The 22,915-nt window shown below is 39.1% G+C and overlaps 1 protein-coding gene and 1 long non-coding RNA gene across 8 annotated transcripts in view; one reads left to right on the top strand and one right to left on the bottom strand.

Moving 5' to 3' along the window:
• FCHO2 (FCH and mu domain containing endocytic adaptor 2) overlaps positions 1-4,805 on the top strand; it is a 130,795-nt gene extending 125,990 nt beyond the window's left edge. For all 3 annotated transcript variants that reach the window (XM_055254473.2, XM_055254472.2, XM_063623171.1), the window contains 2 exons: positions 1,866-2,030; positions 2,345-4,805. In XM_055254473.2, the coding sequence (XP_055110448.1) occupies positions 1,866-2,030; positions 2,345-2,367 (188 nt within the window). In that variant the 3' untranslated portion in view covers positions 2,368-4,805. The remainder of the gene's footprint in view (positions 1-1,865; positions 2,031-2,344) is intronic.
• Positions 1-22,915, bottom strand: part of LOC129468653 (uncharacterized) — a 59,023-nt gene that overhangs the window by 21,600 nt on the left and 14,508 nt on the right. For 3 of the 5 annotated variants that reach the window (XR_010117068.1, XR_010117065.1, XR_010117066.1), the window contains exons 2-4: positions 20,717-20,806; positions 5,604-5,949; positions 1,479-1,638 (exon numbers count right to left, since the gene is read on the bottom strand). This is a non-coding gene — a long non-coding RNA (uncharacterized lncRNA). Of the gene's footprint in view, positions 1-1,478; positions 1,639-5,603; positions 5,950-17,388; positions 17,526-20,716; positions 20,807-22,915 lie in introns of all 5 variants that reach the window. The other 2 variants (XR_010117069.1, XR_010117067.1) reach the window with 1 other exon arrangement.

Below are 22,915 nucleotides of genomic sequence, written 5' to 3'. Positions count from 1 at the left end.
TAGCTTGAACCTGGGAGGCAGAGGTTTCAGTGAGCCAAGATTGCACCGCTGTATTCCAGCTTGGGCCTTAGAGGGAGACTCTGTCTCAAAAAATAAATAAATAAATAAATAAGAATGCTGTAAAATAGGCTGGGCGCAGTGGCTCACGCCTGAAATCCCAGCACTTTGGGAGGCTGAGGCGGGTGGATCATGAGGTCAGGAATTCAAGACCAGCCTGGCCAATATGGTGAAACCCTGTCTCTACTAAAAATACAAAATTAGCCAGGCGTGGTGGTATGCGCCTGTAATCCCAGATACTCGGGAGGCTGAGCAGGAGAATCGCTTGAACCCAGGAGGCGGAGGTTGCAGTGAGCCAAGATCGTGCCACTGCACTCCAGCCTGGGCAACAGAGTGACAGACTCTGTCTCAAAACCCAAAAAATTCTATAAAATAGAAATCTGTTTTCTGTTGCTGACTGTGTACTCAGAAGAGGGACAAGAAATATTTCTAAGGTGATTGTCAAGGTTGTTGCTCTTGGTCTATGGTAGAACTTTTGCACAACCAAATTGGTTATCAAGAATTGTAAAAGTTTGAGGGCCTGGGCAGTAATTAAGAATAAGGCAGCAGTTCATCTCCACTACTGATCTACACCTCCACGCATAATAATACAAGTTGGATCAATGTTGTGACATCTTATTCTCCATTTCTCTGTGTAGTATTAAACTTCTGTGCAGGGGATCACAGGATCTTACTGCTAATACCTAGCGTTTCTGTCCATTTGCTCTACCCAGAAACCTGAGAACCCTCCTAGACTCCTCCTTTCTCATTTCTTGATTCCAACTCCTAAATATCTTTCAAATAACTTTCTTAATATCTTTCCTTTTTATTAGCCCTAGTTCAGATCCCCCTTTCTATCATCTAGAGTCCTAAACTGTTTTGACTTGCAGTTGGTCTCCCAACCTTGCATCTTGTGCTTCTCTTCCCTTTTGAAACACTAATCTTAAATGTTCTTGTCTTCCTTATCTTTGGTGACTTCCCATGGTTATACATCCTGAATTTCTTACCATGGCCTGGCCCATGCTACCACTCTAGTCTCATGTGCCACTCCCCTCTACCTGTATCCTGTTCTCCTGCTAATCTGATATAGATGCTGTTTCCTTAAATGCATCATGCTCTCTCTGTCTCTGTATCTTTGGTAACTTCTGCCTAAAATACACACCATCATCCTTACCACCATTCATAATTTTCAGCTGAGATAGGTGCTTTTGTGCCTGTAGCTCCTTAGAGCTCCTTTACAGCATTTATAATATTCATTATAATTATTGGTTTACTGTTCCTGCCATTCCGTTAGACTGAGGTATACTGAATAAATGGTGATGATACCAGAAACAAAACAACTCAGAAATATCTACTTGGCATTATGTTAGACCAGTAAAACCTTAAAAAGAAAAGTGAATAGAAAATAGCAATGTTATACAACTCTTCCCAACCATAGTTACCTTTCCATCTTTACTTCTTCTACTACTCAGTAGTCATTTCTTTTTTAACTTTATGCCACCTATATCCCTCCTAGGGTTTTTCTCCGGGCTGTCCTCAGTTACTTCTTCTCTTTTGACTCGCCTCAACATGCATATAGCATAGGAGTCCAGTAGTTAACATCTGTGAAGATTAGTATTGAGTCAAAGAAAAGCATGGGTTATTTACTTAATGAAAATTCATATTCACTAAAAAATATGAGATTTGGAAACAGGATAATGGTTTTTTTACTGTGCACATCTAATGAATGTAGCACAGGACTGATGTAGTTTAGCTTACTTGCTCATTTGATTCTATTTTGTGTGAAATGTATTTTACCCTGTGTAAGTGCTTTATTCTTTTCTTTGTAGGTTCTGGGTCCCTCCGAGCAAAATTTGATCTTTCGGAAGGACCTAGTAAACCCACAACACTTGCAGTGCAGTTCCTCAGCGAGGGAAGTACCCTTTCAGGAGTAGATTTCGAACTTGTGGGCACTGGCTATAGGCTTTCCTTAATAAAGAAGCGGTTTGCTACTGGTAAGTTAGGAGATTTCAAACTTTTTAATGTACATGGGAAACATTTGTATTCTAACAGTTACTGAAAAACTGTCAAGCAATTTATAATCTAAAGACATGGAAAGTTTTTCTTCAACCCTTGGTACAAGGTGCCAGCTAGAGACACACCTGGGAGAGAGTTCTTACGGTCAGTATAGCTGAACACCTGTTATCTGATTCTAATGTATTGTAAATAGCAGATGGGAACTAGAGTTTTGTATTGGTAACCACAGTGGAAAATGTCCTTAGAGTGCATTTGAAATTGTAATTGCAAAGGTCTGCTTGGTGTTTTTCAGGACGATACCTGGCGGATTGTTGATGGACCTGGGAAAGTGATTTGGCTTCAGGGAGTACAAACCTGCCATTCTGCATTATCTATTCTTTCCAAACACTATTTTAACTTGTATGATGTATTTCAAACTTACTTAGACATATTTGAGAGCTGACTACAAACACTAAATCGCACTTTTAAAGTGAGTCATTGAAATAAATAGTACTGAAATGATTCTCTATGTTGTAAATGATCAACTGCAATATTCAGGAAGCACATTTATTCAGATTCTCAGTAAAAATGAAGTTTTTGTAGGCTTAATTTTTAAATTATTTCCAGTGTCTATGTTGAAAAAAGGGGTTATAGTGTAATATCAGGCCTAAAGTTTCAGGAGAGCAAGCACAAAGTAATTTAGCTTTCCATACATTTTTAGAGTCAGAGTTAACTTTGAAATTTCATAAGTTTGATATTCAGTGGATACAAATAGAACATGCATTCTAAGTTTTGGGTAATGTTAACTCAGAACACTCAATCAAATTGAGTTATGTGCCATAAGGTAGTCAGATCAGAGTCCAAGTTGTATGCAAAAAAATCTATAATTTGATTCTCATAAACATATTAATAAAGTATAAGTGATGTTTTATATGATTTTTTAAAAAAATTCTCAAGTGCAATGTGTTTTAAAATAAGCTTGCAAATGACAGCAGAGACATTTACTTCTGCAGTTAGTTAACTTTATAGAAGTTGTGATTTTTTTGATGAATTAATGCTGTAGATTTAATTTATTTTTATATGGAATTGCATAATGTGTGCCTTTTAAAACAATAACAAAAACCAGAGATGTGCCTATACAGTTTGTGTTCATTAATGTGCCTCACTTTTTTTCTCAGTCTGAATCTTCTGTTCAGAATCTTACAGTGATCAAGCATTTTTATAAGATGTTTGCAATTTTTGTAAATATTTTTGGCCTGCAACTGGGAAGGGAATTCAGAGTCATAAAGCCTAACTTAAAAATCCTGGCTCACTTCTTTGGTGATACACTGTAGCCATTAGAAAGAGAAATAAACCCAATGGCATGTGTTTACAGGAAGAGATTACCTTCAGATACTTGACATTAACCTCATCAAAAGTGTGTGAATTTTAAAACAAATTCTAAAAAAACTATAGTGCTAAATTGGTAACTGGTATTTTCACTGTCAATTTAGCATTTTCCGTGACACTTTATCATTGGAAATTTATGCATTTATTTACTGATTGTGTTGTGAACATGAGTTTTATGGTATTTTGTAAGGAATGCATTTTTTAAAAGATTAATTTTGGAAACAGAAGGAGAAGCACTGCCATTTGTTTTTATTTCAACGATTGGAAAAATTACCAATTTGTACATTTTAATTATTCAATTTCTACTTTGTAAAAATAGGGAAATTATTTGAAGTGATATATTTGGTTAAACATTTCTAAAAATAAACTACCAGTACTAAATAGTAAGAAACCTAACTTTAATAGCAAATCTTGATTAATTGGAGAAATAAAATATTTCGGATAAGGTTTCATAATTTACAAATGGGAATTTCATTTATAATAATAAATGAGTGTCCTTTATTTGCCTAGTAGAAGTGATAAATTGTTATATATGATAATTTATATAAAACCACTAATTGTTCCGTTAAGCTTCACAGAAAATAAAACCTTTATTACTAGACATTTATGTAACATCTTGCTATACTAAATACAGCAGAAAATCTACTCTTTAGCAATATATAACACAGTATGTGCATTTTTAATATATTCAACGTTAGCCCAAGTCTGAATTTAGATTTGACTAAAGCAGCACATAAGATAATTTGTTAAAATGCTAATCTTTACTAAATAGTGAGAAAAATTAGAATTTCTAACTCTTATATTGTACTCTTTTAAATGCCAATTACAGTCCCTTACTGGAATTCTAACTGTAATCTGCTTTGCAATCAAACTGCTTTTAGGGCAGCCAATATTTTATTATTGGAATTCAGACACTGTTCTTACCATGTTTGTTTTTAATCAAGTATTATCTAAAAATGTACAAATTAGTGAAATGGTTAAACTTCTGCACTTTCTTAATTACCACAGTCTTCATACCAAGTATTGGGTACAGGTTACAATTTTGAAGCCATATGAGTTTATATTGATTTTTTTTTCCATTTAAAAATCCACTAATGGTGTAAAAGAGACCAGTAGATTTTCAATGGGAAATGTACCTAGCAAGCTGGTTCTTGCTTACATATAGTGATAAACTTTGTAGCTGCCTCTTTAACCAAGAATTTGTAAACACACAACTCTAACAAATGTGAGTTTTTAAGGATTGTTATTTACTACTTTGGATTGTAATTAGAACAATGCACATCTGTCTTCCAAGATTTTGTAAATATTTTTGATTTTTTTCATTAAATGTAAATTTTACATAAAAGTTGTGCTCTTAATAAACATGTAATATATGATTTATCAAATGGCTTATGTGTCTTTGTACTTGATAGTAATAGCTATATCGTAATATTAGGACAAGGCAAGCTGGCCAAGTAATTGGTTTTTAACTTTGTACTACTGTTTGAACAGGCGTACAGATCGAACTGTTATTTACTGGTTATATAGAAAGCTTCATTTGGAGTATATCCCAAAGTGTCAAAATTGTTTAACAAGGGATTATTTTTAATATATTTTAAGATATATTTAAATTGATGTTAAATTTTAGCAGACTTTCTTCCTAACCAGTTGCTCAGGAACACGGTCTCAGACAGTTCAAAAATCATAACGTTCCAGAGAATTAGTTAAGACAATCAAGCCTCCCAAAACAGTAGATTCAGGAAGGAGCAAAAGAAGGAAATTAGAAAAGAATTTATCCTAACTATTGAAAATTTTGGGCTGGGTGCAGTGGCGCATTACTGTAATCCCAGCACTTGGGAAGGTTGTGGCGGGCAGACCACATGAGGTCAGGAGTTTGAGATCAGCCTGGCCAACATGGTGAAATCCTGACTCTACCAAAAAATACAAAAATTAGCTGGGCGTGGTGGTGTATGCCTATAGTCCCAGCTACTCGGGAGGCTGAGGTAGGAGAATTGCTTGAACACAGGAGGTGGAGGTTGCAGTGAGCCAAGGTTGTGCCACAGCACTCCAGCCTGGGTGACCAAGTGAGACCCTGTCTGAAAAAAAAAAAAAATGTTGCCAATCTGTGTTAGAAAAGGAACAGCTTAATTTATCTAGGTAGGCCAGGGCAGAGGAACCTGTGAAAAAAATCAGATAGCACTCACCATTCGTACTATATGCCCATCATTGTTTTCTTCCTTTTTCCTCTTCATCCCGTTTCCACCTCTGTTAGACTAAATGATGCTAGCTGCTGCGATAGCGAAGCACAATACTTACCACATTGCTCTTATCACAGTCATAAGTAGGTTTGCGGAGGAGTTCTGCTCCATATAGTAATTCAGGGACCCAGGCTCTTCCCATTCTGTGATTCTGCTTAAAATCTTCATTTGGCCAGCAGATGAAGAAAGAGCAAAGATTAGATGGGAGGTTTTATGGGCCAGGCCCAGAATTGGCATCATCACTTCTGACCATATTCCATGAGCCAGGATTTGATCTTGTGGCTCCAACCAACTGCAAAGAAAGATGGGAAATGTAGTTTGGTTGTGTGCCCAGGAAGAAAACGGGGTTTTGATAAACACAGAGTAAACCTCCGCCATGTATCCCACCCCTTCTCCATTTTGTTATTTTCTTTGTTCCTTTTTCCTAACGTGCATTTAATGGTTTCAGTGGCTCTCAGTATTAAAGGTTTTTTCCATGATTTCTTACTGTATGTAGCTATCTTATCCATATTTTTAAATATATATATTTCCATACTCCTCCTAATGATCGTTTCTGAATGAACATTTGTGATAACTCCGAAACCACTGCTTATCTTTTTAGCATAAGTGTTTTATCTGTCAGTAATGTTTTTAGCCTCAAGTAACAGAAACAGAACTAAGAATGGTTTAAACCAGCAGTACCAACCTTTTTGGCACCAGGGACCAGTTTTGTGGAAGACAGTTTTTCCATGGATGAGGTGGTGTGGGGAGATAGTTTCAGGATGAAACTGTTCCACTCAGATAATCAGTCATTAGTTACATTCTCATAAGGAGCATACAACTTAGATCCCTCACATGCGCAATTCACCATAGGACTCACGTTCCTGTGAGAATCTAATGCTGCCGCCGATCTGACAGGAGGCTGAGCTCAGGCAGTAATGCTTGCTCACCTGCTGCTCACCTCCTGCTGTGCAACCTGGTTCCTAACAGGCCACAGATCACTACCAGTCTATGGGCTGGGGTTGGGGTCCCCTGGTTTAAACATTTTTTTTTTCATATCACAGCTCAAGTTACCTCTTGTTGGCATTGGTCAGAACAAGTCATTCGGCCTTTCTTTACGGTTGGAGTATGGCAGCCATAGCTCCAGACTGTATGTTTACATCCACAGCTAGGAGGGACAGTTCCAGTATGTCTGTCTCTTTTTTGTATGAAGAGTAAAAGTTTTTCCAGAAGCTCCCAGCTCATTTCTGTTTACGTTCTGTTGGCCAGAATTATGTAAGACAGGCAGAGAAAACAAGTAGCCTTCATAATGAAGGTGGGTAAAGGAGAAGGGCCTAGGAATGGCTCCAAGTGAGCTGGCCAGCAATCAGACACAGAATTTCTGCTGGTACAGGCACGTTTCCTTATAGCATATTGCCAAGCAAGTCTTTGCACCTATCCCAATCAACTTTTTAACCCATTTTTTAAAATAGTGTGAACTCAGCAATGAGCAGGATGAACTTCAAAATAAGTATTCAACTTTTTATCTTTAGGAACAGTAAACTGGTATAACCTTTCTGACAACGATTTGAATCCAAAGCCTTTAAAATTTTTTTTAAATCTATGTATGTGCAAAATTACGTATGCAAAGATGTTTATTGCAATATTGTTTATAGTATGACAAAATTGAGAGGGTTGGCTGAGTTGATAACTCCCATATAGTGATATACTATGTGGCTTTTAAAAATAATTGTGAAGATCCACAGTCACTGATACTGAGATATTGCCACAATATTATTAAATGGTAAAAGGTAATATGCCATTTTTTGTTTTTAAAAGTGCATACATCAGGCCAGGCGCAGTGGCTCACGCCTGTAATCCCAGCACTTTGGGAGGCCAAGGCGGGCAGGTCAATTGAGGTCACGAGTTCAAAACCAGCCTGGCCAACATGGTGAAACCCCGTCTCTACCAAAAATACAAAAATTAGCCAGGCATGGTGGCGCATGCCTGTAATCCCAGTTACTTGGGAGGCTGAGGCAGGAGAATCACTTGAACCCACGAGATGGAGGCTGCAGTGAGCCGAGATCGCACCACTGCACTCCAGCCTGGGTGACAGAGTGAGACTCCATCTTAAAAAAAAAAAAAAAAAAAAAAAAAAAAGCATACATCTAGAACAAAACTTTTTGCAAAAGCATTCACCAAGCTGTTATAATCTATAGGTGGTGGGATTTTTATTTTTAACAATATGTTAGGTGTTATCCAAATTTTTTTATAATTAGTACATATTACATCTACAATTACAAACTATATAACTATATTTTGGAAAATAGTTGCATAGAGTGCAAGTTGAACTTTCTGTTGATGCACAAAGATCTCTTCACATAAGGATCTTCCTGTTTTGATTATTGCCTTGCCTTACATGGTCCTACCAATATAGCCAGGTTTTTTGTTTGGTTTTGTTTGTTAACATATGAAGTAGATTGCTGATCTAATTTTTATTCTTTTTGGTCTCAAAGCCAAATGTCATATTTTGTTTTCCCTAAGTGGATACAGGATCCGTTTTTTTTTTTTTTCTGGGAATATATTTTGCCCAAATTACTCTCTTAAGAAAAGTGTCGGCCGGGTGCGGTAGCTCACGCCTGTAATTCTAGCACTCTGGGAAGCTGAGGTGGGCGGATTGCTGGAGCTCAGGAGTTCAAAACTAGCCTCACCAACATGGAGAAACCCTTTCTCTACTAAAAATACAAAAAACTAGCTGGGTGTGGTGACACATGCCTGTAGTCCCAGCTACTCCCGAGGCTGAGGCACGAGTCACTTTCATTCAGGAGGTGGAGGTTGCAGTGAGCCAAGATCATGCCACTTCACTACAGACTGGGTGACAGAACAAGGCTCTGTCTCTTAAAAAAAAAAAAAAAAAAAAAAAAAAAATGTGATCCAGAGAAGTGACAGAGGGTAGCTTTTGGCAAAATAAAGAGCCTTTTAAGTTCAAAACCTTAATGTCATCACATACTCAATGAATAGTGACTGTTTACACCATTGAAATTCCCAAAAAGAGTAACCAAAAAAGTGATGAGCCTGCAGCAAAGATTAGGTTATTTGGTTTTTCCACGTTCTGTCAATAAAATATTTCCATTAGTTGGGGAACTTACCGAGTGAATTTCAAATTGTTCAGGAAGTGTAAAGGCATACTTTGAAACCATCTTCATGCTATTTGCATGAAGCATGTTTCAGTATGACAGGCAACCATGGTACCTGCTTGAGGTAAGGTGACCTTTAAGGTTAGTGATTGATTGTATACATCAGAATCATAATCCTGTCAGTGCAAAATTGCAGTTGCTTGCTTTACTTCCTTTTGATCTGAGTTGATGGCACCCACAATATTTAGAAGTTCTGGGGGTCTCTGACCCCAGGCACCTCCCCACTCAGATTAGGGAGAGTCCCCTCGAAGTACCAGCTCATTAGGAGGAAATCAGTGAGTAATTCACAGTTTAAACACTTCACACATTTGCAAAGTAACTATGATCAGTAATGACCTCTTTCCTACCCAGTCTTTCAGGATGTAGGGGGCTTCGAAGTCAAACATAGAAGTGCAGGTTCTTTTCTTTAAGAGGGCTTACAATGATGGACTGCATGTACGACGGTGGTCCCAGACTGTGTATCTCTAATACAAAGGTTAAAAGCTAAAACTATAGCCAAAATAATTTGTTAAAGGATACACAATAAAAAATGTAATTTTTTAATTGAACAAAATGTGGGGTTGGGAGTAAAATGGATTTCCTTTTTTTTTTTTGTATGTAATAAGATGAAGTTGTTATCAGCTTAAAAAGCAGGGAGGGCATTACAAATTAGATTCATATATATGAGCAGATTTTTTTTTCTCCTGAAAGAAAACAAGTCATATGAAATAATGTGAAACATAGAAGATTGCTAATAACTATTAAAAATAGAAATTTGGTTTATAGGCAGACTATGAGAAAAAAAAGACATACCTATGTGCTTCCTGAAATCTTTGGGCAGCACATATTATATGGGAATTTTTAAATATAAATATTTTCAAGTTCAGTAATTACTGTAGCCTTCAAACATCCCAAAGTATGCATATTTTATGACTTAAATTTTTCAGATATTTTCTACTTTGCTATAAAAGTCTTGGGAATGTCAACCTCTGTTTATTTTTTTCATGTGAATAACTGCAAAACCTCTGTATCACCTAGAATTGCTTAGAACAGTCAAGGAAAAATACCTAGATATCTGCTATATTATTAGTGTCTTTGAGGTTAGCTTCTGAAAAGAAACTCTGGAGAATATCTGTTTTCTCTAATGAGGCGTTAAAGTGCCGGTCAGCCGTAGGACTGACTCCCACAGATAAGCTTCTGCCTCTTAAGCACCAAAGTTTGTTTTGTTTTGGAGGCAGAGTCTCACTTCATTGCCCCGCCTAGACTGGATCACAGCTCACTGTAACCTCAAACTCCTAGGCTCAAGCAATTCTTCCCTGCCTTAGCCTCCTGAGTAGCTGAGAATACAGGCATTTGCCACCACACCCAGCTATTTTTTTTAATATTTTGTAGAGATGAGGTCTCACTATATTGTCAAGGCTGGTCTTGAACTTCAGCCTCAAGAAATCCTCCACTCAGCCTCCCAAAATGCGGGATTATAGGTGTCAGCCACTGCACCCAGCCAAGCACCAAGATATTGTGGGTGATAGGTACCATGCAGTGCCCTGTGGAGATTTTTAACTGAAAATATTTATGTCAAACTATTACGCAAGTATGCTCTGCCTTCACAGCTAAGTAAGCTTTTTATAATCCTCTGTTAATTTGCAACTTTAAACCCACCACTCATTGTTATTCCTTTCAACTGCAAAAAAAAAAAAAGAGAAAAAGCCACTTCCTTGTTTAAGAGCAAAGGTGACATGAACACCGCTGTTTGGCTATGCCCTTGTGGTTCCAGAAATGTTAACAGTCATCTGAAAGCACAGGTCTCTCTCTAAGTCATGAGGTTTAAACACATAGCTCACTGTTACTGGGTACAGTTGAAGGGCATCTTTTAAATGTGAAATGACTACTTAGCCAAGTGGCTATTTCATGAGAAACGTGGCAGTCCTCACCCTTAGTCATCCTAGCTGTGGCTGGTAAGAGTTAGGAAATGGTCAGCTCTGAGGGGCAGGCCTGTTGTTGGGTCATTCCCAATTTGGATATGTGAACACCTTAGCTTGCCTTGTGTGGTTAGTGCTACATGTAAAATTGGCTGTAACATGCTAAATTGTACAGACATAACTTTTGTGAATCTCCTAGGGAAGTGTTTGTAGAGGCAATGCCAGGAAGCTGCCTTGAAGATTAGCAGAGGCATAACTAGCCTTGGGCTGACCTAATGTCCAGTGACTGTGTCTCTAAGAATTCACCTGACGAGGAACCTATCTAATATATATATGTAGAGAGAGATAGGTAGGTTCCCCATCGGGTAAATTCTTAAGAGATATAGTCGCTGGACACTAGGTCATACATAGTAGGTCATTGGCTGGACATTTATACATTCTCTTTTACTGCAGCTCTATCTATATTTACAGTTTGTGTTTTAAGTGGATACTTTTCTCAGGTATCTTTCAATTCTGAGAGAAATAAGTCTGATTGTAAAGAGTACAGGAAACTGGGGATAGTCCAAGATTGTATGAAAATAAACTCATTACAACTTTGGGGTTTGTAATGGGAAGTCAGGTTTGCTAATGATCTGTGAAGTTGTACAATTATTTCCAAGATGCTTTTTTCCATCTTTCAGTCCTGGTTGGAGTCATAAACTGCACAGTTGGCTAGGCAAGAATATAAAAAACATGAGCTGAATTTATTTTTCTGTCTCCAGACCAGTGAGATAGCAGCATCTGATAGACACGCACCCAGCCTATCAGCAAAGTATGTTCTTAGCCGAAGCCATTATATTTTCTTCCTGGTCACATCTCCTAGCTGAGCCAGCAGAAGCTTATCAGGAGCCACTACATAGATCCCTAGGGGCAATGGGGAGCTGTGGACACACCCCACTGTCATCCAGAGATGATGTTTAGGTCCATGAGAAGCAAGTGCCTTGGTATCAAGAGTTTCTCTGGACCTGATTTGTCTCCAAGATAATGCAAGGGCAGAAGAATCAAATGTGAAGTCACATATACAAGCTATATTTGCAGGGAAGTGTTCACCTGAGGAACTCTACTTTATCACTATCTTTGTTGACTTGGGAGAAGTAAAGCCCCAAAAAAGTAACTCACATAACATTTTACTTAGTGTCACAGGAGAATTCATGTATGTCCTAGAACATAGGTATGTCCTCTCCCCACATAGAACTCCTAAAAATATCTTTCCCATGAAGCACTCCCATTACCCAAAGATGAGTAATGATCTTAAATGTCTATATAGTAATAGTTAAACAAAAAGGGGAGAGAACAAAGATTTTAGAAGCATGACATGGAAAAACAAATGGCAGATGAAGTATACTCACTAGAAATATGTTTCCATGGAGCACATGAAAAATTACACTAAATATAAAACCAGAAATTTAAAATTTTGATGAAGCAATTACCTCCACAAAACAAGAACACAAGACATGCAAGAACTCATGATAAAAACAGCAAGAAAATAAATAAAAAATTAGCTGGCAGAGCTAAGGGCAGAAGTTGAAAGTGTCCTGGTAGGAAATCGTTGAAGCCCTGCATGAGCAACCACAGACAAGTAGAATGAAATTATTATTTATGCCAGAAGTCAGTCATGTAAATTTATTTCTAGCTTCAGCATTGTGATTGCCAGGACCTGTGACATGCTGTACTTGAATCCTCGCCTGGCTGGCCTGTGTCTTCTGTATTACATTTTTGTCGGGCTTCATCAGGTCCACTACATCTTGTTGGGTGACTGCTGGCCTGGTTTCTCTTTCATCTTCAGCTTTGACATGGGACCTCCTGGTTTAAGTGAAGCAACCAGGTCACCTAAGAGCAGATCTTCCTTGTTTTGGAAGGTGGGTGTTTGAACCCACCTCCCGGGTTCAAGGGACTGAGAAGTCCCTCTTGTCTGTATAAACTGTAACGGCAGAAAGCCCCCTCTGCCTAGGAGAAGTTGTCATAGGAACTAGGCTGTGTTGGCTTGGCTTGATTAGGCTGCACCACCTAATCTTTTGGAATGCAGAGCTCTCAGGGCTCTGGCAAGACGCTGAGCAGACATGTATAAAGGCCAAAGAGATGTCTTCCCCCGCGCACAAAGAGAGCCCTGCTGAGTGCAGTGAGGTTCCAACTTTTCAGATGACCTCACAAATAATTTTAAAAATCTGTGTACCCTTTTGCTCATTTTAAAGTTGACACGTAAAATTTTCATCATAAATTTAAATAGAAAGGATTTATATTCATGGTATGTTGTAAATACTGGTATTTTAAACTAAAATGTGCATCACTTTTGAAGATGCTCAATGGGATAGAAATACATCAGTGATTTGACACTCACTGTTAAATGCCCATTATTTAAAATTCTGCAGCCTAAGTGTGATATTGTGCAAGTGCTACTTAGGTTAAACTGTAACCCAGGTAAGCTAGATGTTAATAAAACTACTGAGAACAAAGTATTGGGTTAAGAGAGACCTTATTTCTTTGAGCAGTCTGCAAACCAAGGAGATGCAGCCTTCAATACAAAACAAAGATGTGCTCTGCCAGAAAAAACAAAGGGGGTGTCCTTTATAGAAAAAGTTGCTGGCTGGGTGTGGTGGCTCATGTGTATAATCCCAGCACTTTGGGAGGCTGAGGTGGGAGTATCACCTAAGACCAGTTCAAGACCAGCCTGGGCAACATGGCAAGACCCTCTCTTTATAAAATTTTTTAAAATTAGCTGAGTGTAGTGGTGCATGCCTGTAGTCCTAGCTACTTGGGAGGTTGAGGAAAGATGGCTTGAAGCTGAGGAAGTAAAGGCTGTAATAAGCTGTGATCACACACTGCACTCCAGCCTGGGTGACAGAGCAAGACTGTCTTAAAAAAAAAAAAAAAGCAGAGAAAAAATTTCACCCAGGTTCCCACTCCAGTCTGTTATGCAAATAATAGATACAAGCTCTCCTAGTTCTTTGTTGTTATGGTTGCTCTTTGTTTTTGAGACAGATTCTCGCTCTGTCGCCCAGGCTGGAGTACAGTAGTGCCACCTCAGCTCACTGCAACTTCCACCTCCCGGGTTCAAGCGATTCTCGTGCCTCAGCCTCCTGAGTAGATGGGACTAGAGGAGCGTGCCACCATGCCTGGCTATTTTTTGTATTTTTAGTAGAGACGGGGTTTTGCCATGTTGCCCAGGCTCGTCTCGAGCTGCTGAGCTCAGACCATCTGCCTGCCTTGGCCTCCCAAAGTGCTGGGATTACAGGTGTGAGCCAGAGCACCCGGCCTATTTTGTTTTTTGAGACAGAGTCTTGCTCTGTCACCCAGGCTGGAGTGCAGTGGTGTGATCTTGGCTCACTGCAACCTCTGCCTTCCAGGTTCAAGCAACTCTTGTGCCTCAGCCTCTTGAGTAGCTGAGATCATAGGTGTGCGCCACCATGCCCAGCTACTTTTTGTATTTTTAGTAGAGACTGGGGTTTTGCCATGTTGGCTAGGCTGGTCTCAAACTCCGGGCTTCAAGTGATCCACCAGCCTCGGCCTCCCAATGTGTTGAGATTACAGGCATAAGCCACTGTGCCTGGCCTTGGATATTTCTTTTAAAGGCTTTTTAAAAGCTCTCCTAGTTCTATCTCGTTAATGTTAAGATTGACTGGGCTGTTCCAAAGCTAGTGAGTTATTCCAATTGATTGTTCACAGTCAGTTACAGATCAAACTCTTGTTATACTCTTCCCCCCTTCTCACTACTGCACTTGACTAATTAAAAAAAAAAAAAGAGTAAAGGAAGGAAGGAAGAAAGAAAATGAGACAAAAAAAGATTTACCATAGGTCGCAGTCTATTGGTTAGTTTCAGGTGCCTCCCGGCAGCATAAAGGGGAACAAACAGCTAAGAGAGTCCCTAAGTTACCAGATCATGTGGCGTTTCCAGAACACAGAGTACATGTGTGACCTCTAGTCAGCAAATGGCCACTTGGCTTCATTTTGAATTTGGCCCAATTAGCTACTCAAGATCCATCTTGAATGATTGGCTCTTTCAGGGTTCACATAGAATATCAGCTGGTAGTCAGCTAACACCTGAAAGGCCACAGTCCAGAAGCAGCTTCCATGATACCTGAGGCTCTACTAATTGGCATAAAAATTAGAAGTATGTTTTTATTGGTGAAAATGGTGGGCTATTGTCTGGCACAAGAAATATTAACGATGGGCTTTCGCTGGGGAATTAGAGGAATTCAAGATGTGGGTTGGCTAAAAGACTTTAGCAGTATCCTCTATTCTAGTATGAAGGTGGTGTGGCTTCATCCTCTCACAGACTGTTGATTTACAAAGAAGTCCTAAGGCCCGATGCACTGTGAATGTGAGAGACCCCTGGAAGGTCACTGTGTCTGACTCAAGTCAATGTCAGCAAGCTCATGGAACAAGGCAGCCCTATAAACTGCTTTGTGCCTGTTTATTAATACATGTTTAATAAAGGTCTGTATGTTTAGCGGAATTTGATCTGAGATGTTTGAGATACTCACTTTCACCTGTTAGTGAGATTATGCGGGAGTAGCTAGGTTTTGGTGACTTCAAGACATCTTTGGTAGCTACTAAAAATAACCTGAGAGGGCCGGGCGCGGTGGCTCACACCTGTAATCCCAGCACTTTGGGAGGCCAAGGTGGGCGGATCATGGGGTCAGGAGATCGAGACCATCCTGGCTAACATGGTGAAACCCCATCTCTACTAAAAATACAAAAACTTAGCCAGGTGAGGTGGCGGGCGCCTGTAGTCCCAGCTACGCAGGAGGCTGAGGCAGGAGAATGGCGTGAACCCCGGGGGGCGGAGCCTGCAGTGAGCCGAGATCGCGCCACTGCACTCCAGCCTGGGTGAAAGAGCGAGACTCCGTCTCAAAAAAAAAAAAAAAAACTTAAAAATAACCTGAGAGGTGTATATAATTAAGTTGGTTTAGCTTAATTCATGATGACATTAACCATGCCTGTCTTTAAAAATTAGCTTTAAAAAATAATACATTTTACATATTTTTACACATTATGCAGTTTTTGGTTTCTGTAAACTTTTATTTCCATATACTTCCTCCCCACAGAATTTTATCCCAATGTATTATTTTTTTATAAAAGTGTTTCCAATTAATCATATTTCTTTGAAATAATTATATTTTGCTTTGCCAAAAAAATCTATCTATGTGTAACCCTATACTGTAAGTTTCTAAGTATTAAAATATTTTGGGATTGAATTATCAGTACAACTATTAGTACTAATTGATCAAATATAAAAATAAAACACACATTGTACACATATTATAATGTTGGTAATCACTAAACATAAAAGCAAACTTTTATTAAAAATTCACCTATTAATGAAATGGATGGGGGCTGTCACTGGCGATTACTTATTGCTAGAATGAGACAGAATCTATTCCTACTTTTCACTGTCATGGATGTGAGTACTGATGCTCTTTGTCCACATAAGCAAGTACATGGAAATAGAGGGAGTTTATTAAGCAAGGTTATTCCATTCTTTGAATTTTTCCAAGATTTTGCCAAAAAAATCACATAATAATGTTTTCATCAAAAATTATTTCTAGTGACCAGTCAGCTAACCACTTGGTCCTTCTTCAATTTTGGTGAAAGTCAGTACAATCATCTGTCACTTAATGATGGGGATACCTTCTGAGAAATGCATCATTATGCAATTTTGTCACTGTATGAACTCATAGAGTGCATTTACACAAACCTAGATGGTGCAGCCTCCTACACACCTAAACTATATGGTAGAGTTTATTGTTCCTATGCTACAAACCTGTACAGCATGTCAGTGTGCTGAATATTGTAGGCAATTGGAACAAAATGGTGTTTGTGTATTGAAACATATCAAAACACAGAAGTACAGTAAAAATATGGTATACAAGAAATGATACACCTGTACAGGGCACTTACCATGAATGAAGCTTGCAGGACTGGAAGTTGCTCTGTGTCAGTGAGTCAGTGGTGAGTGAATGTGAAGGCCTAGGCCATTACGATACACTACTGCAGATATTAAAACACGGAACCCTTAGGCTACACTAAATCTATAAAATAATATTCTTTTTTCTTCAATTATAAATTCACTAGCTTACTTAACTTTTTGCTTCAGAAACTTTTAATTTTTTTTTAACTTATTGACTTTCTTGTAATAACATTTAGTTTAAAACACAAGGCCAGGCACAGTGGCTCACATCTGTAATCTTAGCACTTTGGGAGGCCAAAACAGGAGGATCATTTGTGCCCAGGAGTTGGAGACAAGCCTTGATAATATAGTGAGACCTTGTCTTCACAAAAAAATTAAAAAATTATTAGCTGAGCAAGGTAACACGCACCTGTGATTCCAACTACTCAGGAGACTGAGGTGGAAGGATCACTTGAACCTGGGAGGGAGAGGCTGCAGTGAGCCAAGACACACTACTGCACTCCAACCTGGATGACAAGAGTGAGACCCTGCCTCAAACAAATAAATAAAAATAAAAACACAAAATATTGTGCAGCTGCACAAAAATATTTTCTTTTGGCTGGGCACGGTGGCTCATGCCTGTAATCTCAGCACTTTGGGAGGCCTAGGCAGGCGGATCACGAGGTCAGGAGATCCAGACCAACCTGGCCAACATGGTGAAACCCTGTCTCTACTAAAAATACAAAAATTACCTGAGCGTGGTGGTGGACACCTGTAGTCCCAGCTACTCAGGAGTCTGAGGCAGGAGAATTGCTTGAACCCAGGAGGTGGAGCTTGCGGTGAGCTGAGACTGTGCCACTGCACTCTAGCCTGGCGACAGCGTGAGACTCTTTCTCAAAAAAAAAAAAATTTTTTCTTTATATCCTTACTCTATGAGCTTTTTTCTATTTAACATTTTTTTAACTTTTTAAATTTTTTTGATAAAAACTAAGACACATACACACACACACTGGCCTAGATTACACAGGCTCAGTATCATCAATATCATTGTCTTCCACTTCCACACCCTATCCCACTGGAAGGTCTTCAGGAGCAATGATAGACATGGAGCTGTCATCTCCTACTGTAACAACGCCTTCTTCTGGAATACTTCCAGAAGGAACTGCCTAAGGCTGCCTTACAGTTAATTTTTTTTCTTTTCTTTTTTTTTTTTTAATTCTTAAAAATAGAGACAGGGTCTTGCTTTGTTGTCCACACTGGTCTCAAACTCCAGGGCTCAAGCAATCCTCGTGTCTCAGCCTCCCAAAGTGGTGGGATTACAGGTGTGAGCCTGGTCAACTTTTTTTTTTTTAAAGTTACTTCTACTTATAAAAGTAGAGAACATTCTAAAACAATAAAAAGTATAGTATTTTTTATTTTTATTGAGAAATAAAAATGAAATTCTAAGCCCCCCAACCAACTGAACAGATCCCCCTTGACCAAGAGGACCCCAGAGAAACCTTAAAACTGAGTTCCTGGCCATGGTGGGATGGGAGACCAGACATGCCTTGTTACGTCCCCTCTCTCACTAAGGCTTTCTTCCCTAAAGGCTTAACAGAAACCAGTCTTTTTAAAAGGCTCCACCACTGATGTCAACCAATGGCTTGATGGTGCCCCTCCCTTTTGCAGTTTTGACACAACTGACCAGCATTTCTGATAAGAGACCACCGACCATGAAGTGGTTCTGGCCAGTCTACAGGGGTTGGGTGCAGTGAGGGTTTTCATGTCCTCTGCATCCTCTTTTGATGTTCAGAGAGCCAAAAACTCCAACCTTGGATCATGCTAATGCCACCATTTTTCTTACACCTGCCACCCATGAAGCTCAACTGTGCATGTGCACATTTCTCTTTTCGTAAATATTCATGACTGCTCCTATAGCCTGTTAAATACATATATTCAGTCACCCCACTCAGCATACATTCCTGTTCCTTTTGCCTCTGCTTTCGAAGTGCAGGTTTCTGGCTTCTGGCCAGAGGCTACACTTCCCAGCTTGTCAGAATGGCCACCTGCACACTGCAACCTTTTAAGAGCAATAAAGCTGGGCTTTCCAAATTTATTAACCTCATCATTCTTCGGTTGACAACACAAACCAGTAACATAGTCATTTATTATCATTACGAAGTATTATATGCATTACATAATTATATGTGTTATACTTTTACATAACTGGCAGTGCAGTAGGTTTGTTTACACCAGCATCACCACAAACATGCGAGTAATGCATTGTGCTACATATTATGTACTACATAATATGTGCTGCACATTATGATGGCTATGAAGTCACCAAGCAATTGGAATCTTCTAGCTCCAGTATAATCTTATGGGACCACCATTGTATATGGGGTCTATAACTGACTGTAGTTGGGAACAAATTGACCCTGAGAAATTGACTATAATTGGAAACCACTTGACTCTGAAAAGGATTGGTTGCTCTGGCCTTTGAGTAATGACTGACTCCAACACAGTACTCAGATTGCTCCTTTGTTTGAGGCTCTGAGGCATTTACTTCCAGTGAAGTGAACTAAATAGAGTCAATGGGAGAAGCAGTTTGATGCCAGGTAGTGCCTGAGGGAAGATATATTTCGCAAAGAGATCTTAGTGGAGGATTTAAAAATTGGTTCCTTTGAAACCACCTGGGTCTGGTGCCCTGAGGAAGTCTTCTGTCTCCCTAGAATTCCCATAACCCAGTTTGAAGGCTGCTGGTTTATTTAGCTCCCCCTTGAATCTGGCAAAAAGTTTGGGGGAGGAATTTGTGCTGCAGACTAAAGGTGGAGGCTGGGTGGGGTGGGGAGGATTAGACCAGAGGGAAGGAATTTAAGCTATACATAAAAAGGACTTATTGTGGCTCCAGAAAAACCAGGAACTAGGGAGGGCACCTAGGATATGATGGCCTGAACTCAGAGCCATCCAGTGAGCACCCTGCTTAGAGCCTTCTCAGCATCTTTCTCGTCCAGGATAATTGGGCACATCCTGGGAGAGGAGGGCAGGGCAGGGTAAACAACCCTACTCCTTTCTTCCCCCTTTTTTTCAGTTTTTCTTTTAATTGTGAAAAAAAATGAGTTAAAATATAATCTTCTCAACTCTCATAAATTTGTAGTTGAAACAGACTCCTGTAACACAAGATAGATTAGCAAGAGAAAACCAGCAAGTTAATACATTAATTAAATAATTAATTACTTTTGAGACAGGATCTCGCTCTAGTGCCCAGACTGAAGTGCAGTGGCAAGATCATGGCTCACTGCAACCTCTGCCTCCCGGGTTCAAGCAATCCTCCCACCTCAGCCTCCCGAGTAGCTGGGACTACAAGCATGCACCACCATGCCAGGCTAATACTGTATTTTTTGTAGAGATGGAGTTTTGCTATATTGCTCAGGCTGATCTCAAACTACTGAACTCAATGAATCCACCCACCCCAGCATCCCAAAGTTCTGGAATTACATGTGTGAGTCACTGCACCTGGCCAGTAAGTGTATTAACTAAGATGTATAGTGTACACCATGTGGAAGAAATCTCAGTGAAGGGTAACTCAAAGTGGCAGCTTGAAACTATGAGCATCATATCTTCAACAACAAAGAACAATAAATTTTATAGAAGTGACAGGACATAGGAAAGCAGTTTTAGATTTCCAAAGGCAAGAAACTATAGCAAGATAAATCTGTGGGAATACACTAATGGAATGAGGCTTTTTTGTAGGTTCTTCTGGTGCTATTTCTGGGCTGATAAGTGCTATCTCCAGTAAAGTGGACTTTATATCCTATCTTTAGGCAGAAAAGCAGATGGATAGAGAGATCTTTTCTTTTGTTTGCTACTTCTTAATTGCCTTTAATTCAAAAATATTTACGTCAAAGAGGAATATTTTGGGGTAACACATTCTGGTTTTCTTCACACATCAATACAATTTACCATCTTAACTATTTTTAAGTGTACAGTTCAGTGGTATTAAACACATTCATAATATTGTGCAACTGTCACCATTACCCATCTTCATAATTCTTTTCATCTTGAAAAGATGAAAACTGAAACTTTAGTTCAGGTTCATACCTGTAATCCCAGCATTTTGGGAGGCCAAGGAGGCATCGCTTGAGTCCAGGAGTTCCAGACCAGCCTAGGCAACATGGTGAAACCCCATCTCTACCAAAAAAAAAAAAACACAAAAATTAGCCAAGCATGATGGTGCCTGCCTGTAGTCCCAGCTACTTGGGGGACTGAGGTGGGAAAATCACTTGAAGCTGGGGAGATTGAGGCCACAATAAGCCATGATCATGCCACTGCACTCCAGCCTGGGTGACAGAGTGAGCCTGTCTCAAAAAAAAAAAAGGAAAATAAAACTGAAAGTTTACACCCATTAATAAGCCTCCATTCTCCTCTCCCCCAAGCCCATGATAACCACCATTCTGCTTTCTGTCTCTGTGAGTTGACTACTCTAAGTACCCCTCATGTAATTGGAATCAGAAAGTATTTGTCTTTTTGTGACTGGCTTATTTTACTTAGCATAGTGTCCTTGAGATTCATCTTTGTAGCATGTGTCAGAATTTCCTTCCTTTTTAAGGCTGAATAATATTCCATTGTGTGCCTATACCACATTTTGCTTATCCATTCATCTGTAAATGGGCACTTGAGTTGCTTCCATCTTTTGTTTATTGTGAATAATGCTGCCATGAACTTTGATGTACAAAGAGCTCTTTGAGACCTCGTTTTCAGTTCTTTTGGGTATATACCCAGAAGTGGAATTGCTGGATCATATGGTAATTTTATTTTTAATTTTTTGAGGAACCACCATACCACCATAAACTCTTTTCATACCAGTTTATGTTCCCACCAACAGTGCACAAGGGTTGCAATCTCTCTACATCCTCTCTAACATTTATTTTCTGTTTATTTTTTGATAGTAGTCATGAGGTGCCATCTCATTGTAGTTTGATTTGCATTTTCCTAATGATCAGTGATATTGAACATCTTTTCATGTGCTTAGTGGGGATATATATATATCTTCTTTGGATAAATGTCTATAAAATTCCATTGCCCATAGTTTGAATCAGGTTGTTTGGTTTTTTTGTTTTTGAGTTTTAGGTGAGTTCTCTATATATGCTGGATATTAATTCCTTATTAGATATATGGCTTGCAAAGATTTTCTCTCATTCTGTAGGTTGCCTTTTTACTCTGTTGATAGTGTCTTTTGATGCATTAACTTTTCAAACTTTCATGAAATCCAATTTCTCTCTGTTTTTCTTTTTTGCCTGTGCCTTTGATGTCATGTCCAAAAAGTCACTGCCAGTTGGGCGTGGTGGCTCATGCCTGTAGTCCCAGCACTTTGGGAGGCCGAGGCAGCAGATCACCTGAGGTCAGGAGTTAAAGACCAGTATGGTCAACCTGGTGAAACCTCGTATCTACTTAAAATACAAAAATTAGCCAGGCGTGGTGGTGCATGCCTGTAATCCCAGCTACTCTGGAGGCTGAGGTGGGAGAATCGTTGGAACCTGGGAGACAGAGATGGCAGTGAGCAGAGATTGAGCCACTGCACTCCAACCTGGGTAACAGAGCGAGACTCTGTCTAAAAAAAAAAAAAAAAATCATTGCCAAATCCAATGTCATGAAGCTTTTGCCTTATGTTTTCCTTCTAGTCTTAGGTCTTACATTTAAGTCTTTGATTAATTTTGAGTGATTTTTCTGTATGCTGTTAGGTAAGGTCCAACTTCATTATTTTATATGTGGATATGCAGTCTTCCCAAACCATTTGTTGAAAAGAATGTTCTTTCCCCATTGAATGGTCATGACACTCTCGTCAAAAATCATTTGGCCATACATGGGAGAGTTTATTTCTGGGATGTCAATTTTATTCAATTGGTCTATATGTACGTTTTTATGCCAGTACTACACTGTTTTGATTACTGCAGCTTTGTATTAAGTTTTGAAATCAGGAAATGTGAGTCCTTCGGCTTTGGTCTGTTTTAAGATTTTTGGCTATTCATGATCTCTTGAGATCCCAAATGAATTTTAGCATCAGTTATTCTGTTTCTCCCCAAAATATCATTGGGATTTTGAGAGGAATTGCATCAAATCTGTAGGTCACTTTGGGTAGTATTGACATCTTAACAATATTAAGCCTTCCAGCCCATGAATATGGGATGTGTTTCTGTTTAATTATACTTTAATTTCTTTCAGCAATATCTTGTAGATTTTATTGTACAAGACTTTCCTCTCTTTGTCTAAATTAATTTCTAATTATTTTCTTCTTTTTGG

The sequence above is a fragment of the Symphalangus syndactylus genome, chromosome 18 (assembly GCF_028878055.3).
Source record: "Symphalangus syndactylus isolate Jambi chromosome 18, NHGRI_mSymSyn1-v2.1_pri, whole genome shotgun sequence".
Taxonomy (NCBI): Eukaryota; Metazoa; Chordata; class Mammalia; order Primates; family Hylobatidae; genus Symphalangus; species Symphalangus syndactylus.
This window is presented reverse-complemented; position numbering and strand designations above follow the sequence as displayed.